The sequence below is a fragment of the Pinus tabuliformis genome, chromosome 2_2 (assembly GCF_031772625.1).
Source record: "Pinus tabuliformis cultivar Carrire ecotype Pingquan chromosome 2_2, CPIR1, whole genome shotgun sequence".
Classification (NCBI taxonomy): Eukaryota; Viridiplantae; Streptophyta; class Pinopsida; order Pinales; family Pinaceae; genus Pinus; species Pinus tabuliformis.
This window is the reverse complement of record NC_142300.1, coordinates 1,196,451,339-1,196,463,476: the sequence shown is the minus strand read 5'-3', so window position 1 is coordinate 1,196,463,476 and position 12,138 is coordinate 1,196,451,339. Positions and strand designations below refer to the sequence as shown.

The 12,138-nt window shown below is 41.1% G+C and overlaps 1 protein-coding gene across 1 annotated transcript in view; it reads left to right on the top strand.

The window, feature by feature from the left end:
* LOC149197786 (uncharacterized) overlaps positions 1–12,129 on the top strand; it is a 45,310-nt gene extending 33,181 nt beyond the window's left edge. Inside the window, exons 3-5 of the mRNA XM_089408794.1 lie at positions 2,274–2,415; positions 2,531–2,856; positions 11,351–12,129. Coding sequence (XP_089264920.1) covers positions 2,274–2,415; positions 2,531–2,856; positions 11,351–12,129 — 1,247 coding nt within the window. The remainder of the gene's footprint in view (positions 1–2,273; positions 2,416–2,530; positions 2,857–11,350) is intronic.
* The last annotated feature ends 9 nt before the right edge of the window (positions 12,130–12,138 follow it).

Here is a 12,138-nt window from a genome sequence, read left to right as displayed (position 1 = left end):
GAAGACCAACATAGGGCACGGAGGGCTGCCACCTATCACTGCAAGATGTCCATCTCCCACAATGAACATGGGCTAGGAGGACTACCCATCTTCTGTTGTAGATGTCCTTCTCCACACACAAGTCTCGGGCTCCACAAACTGCTCTTGGTTGATCAAACCCTTGAGCTCAACAACTGCCTCTCTCGCAACTACCTTTGTCCATCAAGGTGTTGCTCACTGGGCTCCAACTTGGACACTATCACGCTGTCCTCCAGCAGACCATAAGTGCCCAATCACGTCCACACTTGGTCCACTCTCACGCTGCCCTCCAACAGTCCATGAGTGATCAAGTCCACGCTGTAGCATCTGCACCTAGTTAGGGCATCACACACCTAGGAGACCCTTACACACGGCTGCCCACAGACTTCTCCACATCCGCCCTTTGCTCTGCACAAAGGAGCTATTGCACAAATCTAGGCTCCAAACTTCATTGTGAAACTGCCCATTGGTTAGGGCTTCTAACATGCCATGTCAGCCCTACCTCCTTGGCTTCCACAAGCTGCAACAACTCTGTCCACACCTACATCACTCCATAGTGGGATATGCTCCTAGTTGGAGTTCCTTCATGCCCAAGGGAACTCCAACAAATGGATCCCAACAAACTGCAGTGTAGACTGATCCAAATCTGGTCAAAGCAATGACCGAACACAAGTCACTAATGGAGAAGAATACATATTTCTGCACTGCTGTTCAAGGACAGTATTCTGGTCACTGGTTAGGGCTCCCACTGTAACCTACAGCAGCCCAACAATCATACCCAAAACACACCTTAATTTATGCGGCCTCCTCTCCTCTGCAAGCTAGGTGACTTTGCTGTTTGAGAAGGCACCTACAGCTCCTTGTATAGGGCTGTTTGATCCTCAAAACAGAACCGATAGGGCTGCGGCCTAATCATAACAGAAAGGTCCCTTACTTGGCCTGTTTCAGGAGGATATCCCTGCGTTTTCTAGCCCAGAACAGTCCCTAATTATTGCGGCCCTCCAGCAAGATACTGCGGCCTCCCTCCAGCAGTTCAGATCCTCCTCCGCTGGTCTGCCTCTTCTTGCTGCGGCCCTCAACAGAAGTATCCCTCTCCTCTTTTACTGCCCAACAGACCTGCGTCCAAGCCTCTCTTACTCAGCCTCCCTCCATGCTGGAACAGCCCTTCAAACAGCCCTCAAAAGAATCCTACGCAGCATCTTTTCTTGCTGAAGTGCTCTCCCATCTGCGGCCCAAGCTAGGGTAGGTATGCCAAGTTCCTTTAGTCCTCAAATGAGCTCTTGTGTTGCCAAATTGGATGAGGAATAGTCCTCCACAACACCTCTTATTTATACTAAACAAGAGGGCTTCCTCCAACGTCATTCTAGGGCTTTTACAACTGTCTCATGGCTTATTAACTTCAAGCCGACCTAGACATACATGTGCAAAACCCATACTTTGACTTCAAAAATTCAGAACTCAAGTTCTAGAGCTCCGATTTGGGTGATTTTCGAAACGTTGGAATCGGCATGCCAAGCTCTATCACCTCAAATTTTCTCATGCTCAAATTCATCATGGTTTTTGCCCAAATCTGGATGGGTGCAAAATCCCATGCTTGGGTTCCAAGCCCTCAAGCCTACTTGTGGTGCTTTGCCCTCCAAACCCCAAACACTAGGGCTTGGAGTACCTCCCAAGCTACAAAAAAATCAACAATCTACTTATTCTACCTCTAAGATTCATTATCCACTCCCAAGTGGTATAATTGCAACAGAACCCAAATTGCCAAGGACACTGCAATGACTCTTATTCTTTCACTGGTGGATGTCTATGGGTGGCCTAAAAATTGTCTATTTGAGGAATTGCATCAAAACAGACTCAAATACTTAAGGGACAGGTGGGGCTATACATCCTTGCAGCAATATATTAATTTTGAAAGCAATTAGAAAATTTTAGGAGCATTTTTATTTTGTAAGGTTCTTTATCCACTTGATATGCATAATTTTGAAATTATTGAGTAAATGATGATGCAATCTTATGTCAGAATCATAAGGATTTCTATATTTCATAGTACAATGCCACTACTCGTTTTTGAGGTTCATGATTAACTCTAGTAGTCTTACCATTATGTTTTTCAATGGTGTAATGAGGAAGAGGTAGAATTGCTATACCTATGGGGCATGGGTCTCCTGTACCTTAATCCCTTTTATCTTATTAATGCAAGCCAGCAATTTATTAAAAAGAAATATTCAGATACTTTAGCTCCTTGACAAGTCCAAGCCTTCCTGCTCTCTTAAGGGTGAGTTCTGAGCAGATCAACATAAGATCCCTAAAGAAAGAGATAGAGCATCTGAATTCTGAATGTTCTCGACTACGAACATCTTTGCAGGCTAAGGAGGCAGAACTTCTTCAGTTAAAGAGGTAAAGGTCTTGAACCTATTTCTTTAAAGTTGCATCTGATCTTTTATAATGCCCATCATGGATTCCAGCAGCAAAGTCTTGATAAAATAACTGTCGTCCATAATCTCCCTTTTAGTTTTGTTCCACCAGCAACAACGGCTAATAGGCTGGATGAAATGAGAATTGGTCAAGAGTCTTCCAGAAAAACAATCTTGGAAGGTAGACTTGCTCAAGATACTTCCATGTCAAAGGAAGAATCTGAGTCAGCTGCTGCAGCTTTGACTTACAGTTTAGATGAGAAGGATTATGGAAAACAGTCCAGCCATCTTGCTTTCCAAGCTTCAAGTTCAGGTATATCTATCCCAGATCAAGATCATGGAGCTTTTAATAATCCGATTGTACGTGATGCAAAGACATCAGAGCTATCAACAAGAGATCCAGCTGGTGAAAGCTCTGAATCAGGTGCGGTATTCATTTGTTTGTATTAAGCAATATCTTACATATAACAAGGAAACACTATGTAAATTCATGCTAACATGAAATTGAATTGCATTTAATCCTAAGAATTTTTTTGATTTTTTGAAGATGTCTAGCCATTCCCATGTCTACTGAAATGACTGTTCTCATATTGTAAATACTATAGCATTTTTAGGGTTATACTATAAACAGGAAAATCTGGACACTGGTATGTATGTACATGCTCTAATTTTATTCAACAACATTTGAATATTTATAGCATATGGAAATATTCCTAGTTTTATGTACAAATTTGCATTATTTAGAATTTTAGCCATATATTTTTCATCCCATTCATCAGTCAAAAATCATCCATTTCTGTTGCTGGACAACACAACAATTAGTTTCCACTTTTTTGTCGTGGCTGTGGAGATGGCCAAAAATCCTTAGAGAAAAGTAATTACATGATCAAACTATTGGAACAAGATAAGCTAAAAACTGAAAGCCACTATTTGGTCACAGTTTGCATCCCTCAGTTCTTTTTGTTTTCTTCAAGATCTCACCGGGCGAAATTTAGAGTTCCTCTAGCCCCAACTAACCTGAATCCCATCCAGTAAAATGGAAGATGTATAAATCTCCAAGATAATAGATAGGAATACTGCAAATAGAGCCATTGCAAAACCCATAAGGGGAGTAGCTCCCCATCTAGGAGCTGCTTTACCATATTCCAAATTAAGCAGGTTTAAGGACCTTCCTACACTGGTTGATCTTGACGCAGTTTTGGAAGAATAATCAATGGTCTGTGTGTCATATCCCCAATAATTAAATTTGACTAAGGAGAATTCCCAATTTTGCAGTTTTGTTTCCTAATAAATATTTTGGCATTTGGAATTAGGAAAATGGGTTAAAAGAATTGGGATTAATTTTTGCAAAAATAAAAGGAAGGCAACTTAAGAGAAGTGGGTAAATATTAAAGTAGTGAGTTGTGGGGGTTACACTAAAATGGAAATTGAACCTGTTATCCACCACCTGTGGGTAGTGTATATGGGAGAATTTTTTCTCTTAGATGGTCCTCAGCTGGTAGCCAATCTCCCCTTGCAGCCACCAGATAGCTCGATGTGCCATTATCTCCACCACCTGACCCAGCCATGTGGTCCGTTGCCCACTTGTTATGATTGTATGTTTGAAGGTGGGCCTCCTGACCTAGAAGGTATGGCCTTTCATTGGTATAGTTAAGTAATTTTCCTTACTTGTCATGGGCACTTTTGGGCATGGATTGGTGGGGGGATTAGGCAGAATGAGTAGGCTAGGCTCGTACTCTTGTCTCCACTACCCGATTTTGTGGTTAGCCTTGTATCCTAGTCCCGTGGGATCTCCTTTATTTGCTGTTAGCTTTAGGGTTGGCACTACATGGGAAATCTCAATTTTGGTTGCGTGGTCCCACTTCTTGAAACCATATACATCACTCCCTTGTCTCATCTCTTTTCCCATCCGGGTTTGCATGTGTCCACTGGGTCCACATAGGGTTAGCCTCCTCCTCCCCTTGTCCACACCTTGGGTTGGGCCTAGAACGATGCCTAGAGGTTGATGCAACTAAATAAAAAGAAAAGAAAATGTATAATTTGTCCACTCTCAACAGGAAATGTACCACGAAATGCAAAAGATGGTCGTGACATACAACTTTAGCATGTGGGCAAAAGCCAAACATGAGCTCTGCTCCTTATCCATGGCCATCACTTTGGTTCCTATGGGCCCTAGATGAGCCCATTCAATCTTTAAGGAACCCATGATTGTCCCAACCCTTGGTGGGTGATGAACTGCCCCACCTTAATGGGGTATCCACTGCTATATATTACACAACATGCTCTCATCCCCTGGGGCCCGAGTAGTTATAAAGAAAAATCAATCAAAGACAAAAGGCATATGAAGAAGGGTGGAAAAACAAAGGTTAGGGTAACTCATGTACCACAGTTTGCTTCCTCCTACACTCATATACCCAGGTGTGGGCTTCCCTTATTATAGCTACCCTTGTACCGTGACATGTGTTCTAGATGATTCCCTTGATTCCCACTCCGTTCCATTACCATATCACTTGCCACCTACCACTTGAGGGATGTACCATTGACATGTTACCCCCTTTAAAGGTTGAAACCACCTAATAGGGTCCTTGATTAACCCCCTTATTGAGCTTGGAGACACTTGTACATGCCAAAGCCCACTATGGAAGGGCATGCCACCATGAAGTGCCCCATTGGTTCCATTACTTGTAAGTTCTTTTACTTGATTATTCTAATGATTTGTTGTATTGGAGGGCAACGAGACACATTGGATCTTATGCAGAATTGCAGGTGGGTCTCTATTTGGGGCTTGGTCTCCTTGTACGGGGTCCTAGCCCTCCAGAGGGCCACATTGGCGCCTCTAGGGTGAGTGTTAAGACCCATGGGCCTCCACCATAACATAAAGTACTTCATGGATCCCCAACACCACTCATTGATTGCTCGTGTTCCACCTTTTGGATGAGGATGATGCACCTGGTTCACCATGCCCAACTGGCTCCACACTTGCACCATACACTTGGCATATGTTCCAGGGTTCAGATGGAGACATGTTTCACTGCAGAGGGCTTATGTTATCATCCTAGCCCTTACAGATGGTTTACAGGCACTTTCGATCCACTTGGAGACCCATGAGGATGTCCTTGTGCCCCTCACAATACTTAGGGGCACCACAGGGATTTGCTTGAAAAATAAGGGGCCAACCCGTTGTCCACTGTGTTTGAGGTCCATTCTTACATCATGTCACACTATGGACTTCATTAGGCTCCTCAAAAGCCCAATGACTCACTTTATTGATCACTCTACCCTCTTGAGAGATTTATTATTATGTTATAGAGCTATCTAGGGTGAGTGTTAAGACCCATGGGCCTCCACCATAACATAAATTACTTCATGGATCCCCAACACCACTCATTGATTGCTCGAGTTCCACCTTTTGGATGAGGATGATGCACCTGATTCACCATGCCCAACTGGCTCCACACATGCACCATACATTTGACAGATGTTCCAGGGCTCAGATGGGGATGTGTTTAACTGCAGAGGGCTTATGTCATCATCCTATCCCTTATAGATGGTTTACAGGCACTTTCGATCCACTTGGAGACCCATGTGGATGTCCTTATGCCCCTCACACCACTTGGGGGCACCATAGGGATTTGCTTGGAAAACAAAGAGCCAACCCGTTGTCCACTATGTTTGAGGTCCATTCTCACAGCATGGCACACTATGGACTTCATTAGGCCTCCTCAAAGGCCCAACGACTCACTTTATTGATCAGTCTACCCTCTTGAGAGATTTATTATTATGTTATTAAGATATCTTGGTGGGCTTGTCACCAAGGGATATTATTATTGCACATTATTTTATTATTTGAGGCTCAGTTAGGCCAAATTAGACAAGTCGAACTCATTAGTGATCGTATAAATACAAGTGAGGTGATTCATTTTCATCATTATCACTTGGAATGTGTTAATTTTAAGATAACAATGGTATGTTCTATGCTTAGAGCAATTTTACTTCAATTTCTTCATTAGCCCAATATCATATCCAGATTAGCAATCACATCAACATGATAGTAAAATGTAGATAAAACATAAACAATAATAGTAGAAGACAAGCCAACACGAGAGGACACGAGAGATGGCATCAGCTAGGGACAAACCCCAATTTGGGAAACCCTTGATCGATTCTTCTTATAATTCTTCAAAAGTTCAACAGAGAGAGAGTGTACAATTTACTATATTCACTTGCCCAAACTGATCAGTCAAAACAGTAGAAACAAAAATCCCTAACCAGAAAGTCAACGCTGGTTAACAAGGCTGAAATTGACCTCCAAAATAGCTCGGTCAACCTTGGTCAACTCGACCTCCAATAGCAAGATAATGCAGCCCAAAACAGTCCGAAAATAACCAATCAAACTTGGTCAACAAAAGTCAACGCAACAACCTAAATTAGGGTAATCAACACTGGTCAACGCAGGGGTCAAAATGCCTCGGTTTTTGTGCCCAAAACAATGTCATGCCCAAACAGAAGTCTCCCTCACAAAACTGAAGTTAAACAAGGTCAATATTGGTCAAAGTCAGCCTCATGAAATTTTGGCCTCCTGAAATTTCGGTCAATTCTGGTCAACGCAGCAGCTAGAAAAGACAGTCTTCCTTTCGCATGTGTGGAGAGAGAGGCCCAAAACTCTGTACCCAATCAAGATGAGAGAGAAAAAGATGAATGAGATGAGATGCCAAAATGAGGAGGAGGCACCTTGTATTTATATGCAATGTTGGAGGCTGGAGGAGGCTAATTTGATGGCTGGTCGACCTTGACAATTTGTCCATAATCAAAATAAATTCATAACTTCATTTGTACATGTCAGAATGGGATGATCCTTAGATCGATCCTACACCTCTCGGAAAGAGGAATCCAAGAAAAATATCAGCTGCTTCATAAGAGTTGTCCAAAGTGATGTTTGGCCCTAGTTGGAAAATTTAACAGATTGGGATGTAGAAATTTCACCTTAGATCACCTGATAATGCAATATACTAAAACAAAATACAAGATCTACTTCTACAACAAACTTGCGGAAGCTTAATCGATTTTGAGCAAGATCAAATAGAACACATATAATTGAGAATGAGAAAACAATCACACATGAACACAGAAGAATACTCTGGGGAAAGCCTCAGCTAAAAACCCCGATCTCTGTATTATCATACAAGTGGAAATATGTTTAGATTACACAAAGCATTAGCTCACAAGCTATCCTGCTCTCAACACAATCCAACAATACAACTCACAGACTGAATAGACACAACAAATGCCTTCCCTCAGCCCTTCAAGCGTCCTATTTCCTTGCGCAGTTTCTCTTGGGGTCTAATGCTGCCACTTGTGTGAATTGGCCTCATCACACACTCATCAAACTCAAAAGTAACTGCACAATCTCTAAGGAATGAATTCTTTCTGCATGCAAGAGATATCCTCCATGGAATATTCTTGCAACTGATAGTACACTGTCCCATCATCTGATCTCAACTGGGTCTTTCACTGAACTGACATGCATGAGTTATTTATGAGAGAATACTCAGTTATTTGAAGTGCAACAGTTACATGCATGCATGCATTAACTAACTGAACTCACAACTAGTTCAACAAACTATTTGAACTAATCTAACTGGACTTAACTCAGTTATCTGAGCTAACTAATTACAACTCAATTACAACTCATTCTGATCTCTTTTAATCAAGGGATAACTTCCTCAATCAATGGAGAAACTGTTGCATGTCTTCACATAGACTTCATGTTTGATTTCCTACATCTAATTAACTCAAGATGAATTAATTAATTATTTTACAAACCGCTGCTAAGATCAAATTCGAATTTTAATTTTCAATTTTAGTTTAGGGACTAACTAAAATTGGAATGTATCCCGAAATGCTATTTATAGTAGTGCTATTTTTAGCACTTCTATTTTTAGCATTTCTTGTTCCTATTTTCAACATGGGATTTAGTAGCTCTTGAGAATTTCACATTCCCTTTTGGAGGACGAGTTTGGATGTTATAGATGGATTCTGATGTTTGGATCTATTTCTCTTGTCTTGGAGCTTCATTATTGTCATAACATGATGATTGGATATACTCTTTTGTACATGTAAGTAATCTTTTCATGCTTATTCTTGTTATTTACTTTGTCACATGAATGTTGCTGGGATTTTCGCTATACAAGTCTGAAATTTACTGCTTTCCTATGCGAAATTGTGGAAATTTTGATATTTTATAGCGTTGCATCATTGCATGGGCCATGTATGAATGGGTGAATGTTCCTAGAGATTTTTTTGTTGAAATACATCTTGACAAGTCATCAATTATTGCATATCGAAGTATAAAGATCTCAAGTGGCTGCTGTCATGCCCTAATGCAATGCGAAGCTGCTTGAAGACCTCCTTGATTGGTTAAACATCTTCAAAACTATAAATTCTCCTGACTCCATCTCCTCTAAAGGATAAGGCATTGGTCCTTCCATAAGTGGTGGCTTTAAACACATATTTCTCTCACTTCTCCTCTTTCTAGGCCTACCTTCCATAGGTCATCTAGGGCATCCCTTATCTCACGTTCTAGCCATCAAAAGACTTCAATCTCTTGTCCATTATTGCGTGAGGGTTTCGTCTAGAGGCCCTCCAAATTTCATGACATTTCGACGGTGGGATCTCGAGATATTGCAAGCCCTAGCCCAAGGATCGTTTCTTGCCCTAGGGTTCCCTTGGCTAGTGACCTCATCTGGATCATTGTATTCTATCCTAAGAAGATTTGTCCATTGATCCTCTTCCCTTCCACAATTAGGTCAAGCCTCTCCTTGATTGATCAATTCTACTTCCTTGACCTAATTTTGGGTCCACTTGGTCTTGTGTGGTCCCACAACTTTGCAACTCTAACTCCACAAAGATCACATAAAGACCAAGTCTCCATAAGGATTTCTAGGCATAGGAACCATCTTTACAAGATACATTCCCAAACCTTGGCCTTGAGAATCCTCTTAGCCCTTCCTAGAGAGCCTATCAGCTTGCTTTCCAAGCAAGAAAGCCACACAATTGAGTCTCTCTTACGAATAGGCCTTCGGAATCACCCTTTATCCTCTCATTGACACATCCATTTTTTGTGTTTCCCCTTATACCAGGTCTTCTCCCATCAATGAAAGTCCAAAGTCCGAAGAGCAGGAAGCCTTAGCTGAGGTGACAGTGGGCTATCGCTCCATTGTTGCCCTTGACCTAGTAGTTGTCCTATAGGATCCCTCCTAGGACCCTTGCTTATTTGAGCAGTAACATTTTGGCACCGTCGCCGGGGACATGGGATGTGTTTCTCGCTTCCCATACGACAATATCGATATATCATTCTTGGCGACTCCATTGGAAGAACAAAGCCCTAGTTCTTCATTGAACTCCAAAGTTAGTGCTTGTAGGGTGAAACAAGTATCTACCAAGGCATTCACATTCACCCTGGCGACTCCAATTTAATCCTAATATGCAAAATCATGAAAAATTGACTTTTTCCAAGAACGTGGTTACCCCCCCCCATGATAACCTTGATCCTGAAGAGATTCTAGAGTGTCCAGAAATAAAATTATGGATTAGGATTTGGAGGCCTAGGTTTAAAGGGAGTCCCGATCAAGATGCCAATGTCCATATTGATGACTTCTTTTGGGTCTTAGCCCCATTAAGGATTGACAATGATGTAAAAATTTCTCATTTCCCACCCCGGTTTTCAGTGTCACCTTATTTCTCCAAAATAGTTAAATGCCCTTTCCCATATCCATACATTCAACAACTGGAAAATAAATTTTGCTGAAAACACAAATTCTGGAAATTTTACAGAATGCTGGAAAATGCAAAAATATAAAAATCAGCACATACAAACAGCCATTCAACACATTTAAACACAGTGATTTTTGGTCAAGGTGACCCTGGAAAAACCCCCTACAACTCTTGGGGAAAACCAGTTCGAGAGCTCTTTCTTATTTATGGAAAATGCTTTTTACAGTGAGAAATATTCAGCAAAAAAATCAGCAAGCAAACTTTTACAACTTATCTCGTTTTCCGTGCCTCACAACCAACTGAAAAAACTTGCAAACAGCAAAACAGAACAGCAATAAATGCTGTACGGCCTCCTAGAAAAGCGTGCAAGCTGCCATAAATACGCTGTACGGATTTCCTCGATTTGCGTGCAAAAATAAACCAGCAGTACAGCTGTACGGATTTGCCTCGATTTGCGTGCCAAGGTACAACCACTTGCTGTACAGATTTTTGCTCCTCGATTTCTGTGCACTTGCTGTACGGATTTCTAGAAAATCGTGCCCAATATCTGCCTTTCACTGTGCTAACTCAGCTATACGGATTTGCTAAAATGTTGCCTTGGAATGTGTGCCAAGCTGCTGCCTCCTTCTCCTCTCTGTCCAGAAATCTCCCTTGCTCTCTTGCTCTCCTGCTCTCTCTCTCAATCTGCTCATGAAAGAATGAATGACCTTTTCCTCCTTTCCCTCCTTTAATCTAACCCTAAGTGACTTTTGGGGAATCCCTAAATCCAATGGCTGAAATAGATTGAGATCTAGGGCTGAGATTAAATGCTCATTTAAATCTCACTTTCTATTTTTTAATTCACCCCACTTTAATAAAGACCCACTTAGTCATTTATTTCCAAAGTCACTTTTCCTTTCTAATTTTACATTGACTTTATTAAAGTCACTTTAAAATTAGACTTTAGTAATTTTATCACTTAAAGTCACTTTTAAATTAGATTTGACTTTATAAAAATTATAAAGTCACTTTAGGAGAAAAATTAAATTCTTTTGGACACTTTCCCTAGGCCAAAGATCAAAGCCTTAGGGAACCACCTGTCCTCCGGTACCAAATTTCAACAAATGATGACACGATTACAAAGTTATTTGCTTTATCACTTGAAGGTCAAGTTAAAGATTGGTATGCTAGCCTCCATCATGAAATTGCCACTGATTATGATAGTTTCGAAGATATTTTTTTAAGAAGATGGGGTGGCATCCTAAGTAAAGATAGTATCCTTCATGACCAAAAGGAAGCTCCCTTGCTGGCAAGTCAAGGAGACCCCTTTGTGCATGATCAACATGAGCCAGATAATGGGACAAGTAATCTTGAGAGAGATCTTGATGAAAATGTCAATGAGGATTATACCTTCAAAGGTGAGGTTATGGGTGTCCCTTTAATTTCTAAAGAGAACCCTCCTCTCATTACATATGACAAAGTCCCAGAGGAAGAGTCTTACTTCTTTAGCAATCAAGATAACCTAGCAAATGAAGAAATTCCTGAAGCTCCTGACTTGGGAATTGAGATGAATGAAGGCCCCTTTGAAAATGTACATCATGAAGAAGCGTATCTCATTCAAGGGAAGGCTCTTGAAGATATGGATATTGTAGCTCCCTTGAAAAATGATATTTTTGATTTCTTATACATTAAAAAGGGAAAATGGGATGTCAACAATCATTTCGACAATAGCCCTATTTATGATACCGACATGGAAAATGATTCTCCTTTTCTCCCGAGCATTACTCATGATGATATGTCTACCTTCACCATCAAAAGGGGGGATCATTGTTTTCCCATGCATGAAGAATGTTTGTTGGAAAGAGCAGGCCCTATTTATGACACCAGTGATAACGCTGACAAAGGCCTTACTTTCCCCTGCCTTCTCCAGGATCCCAAAGCATAGTTGCATTAT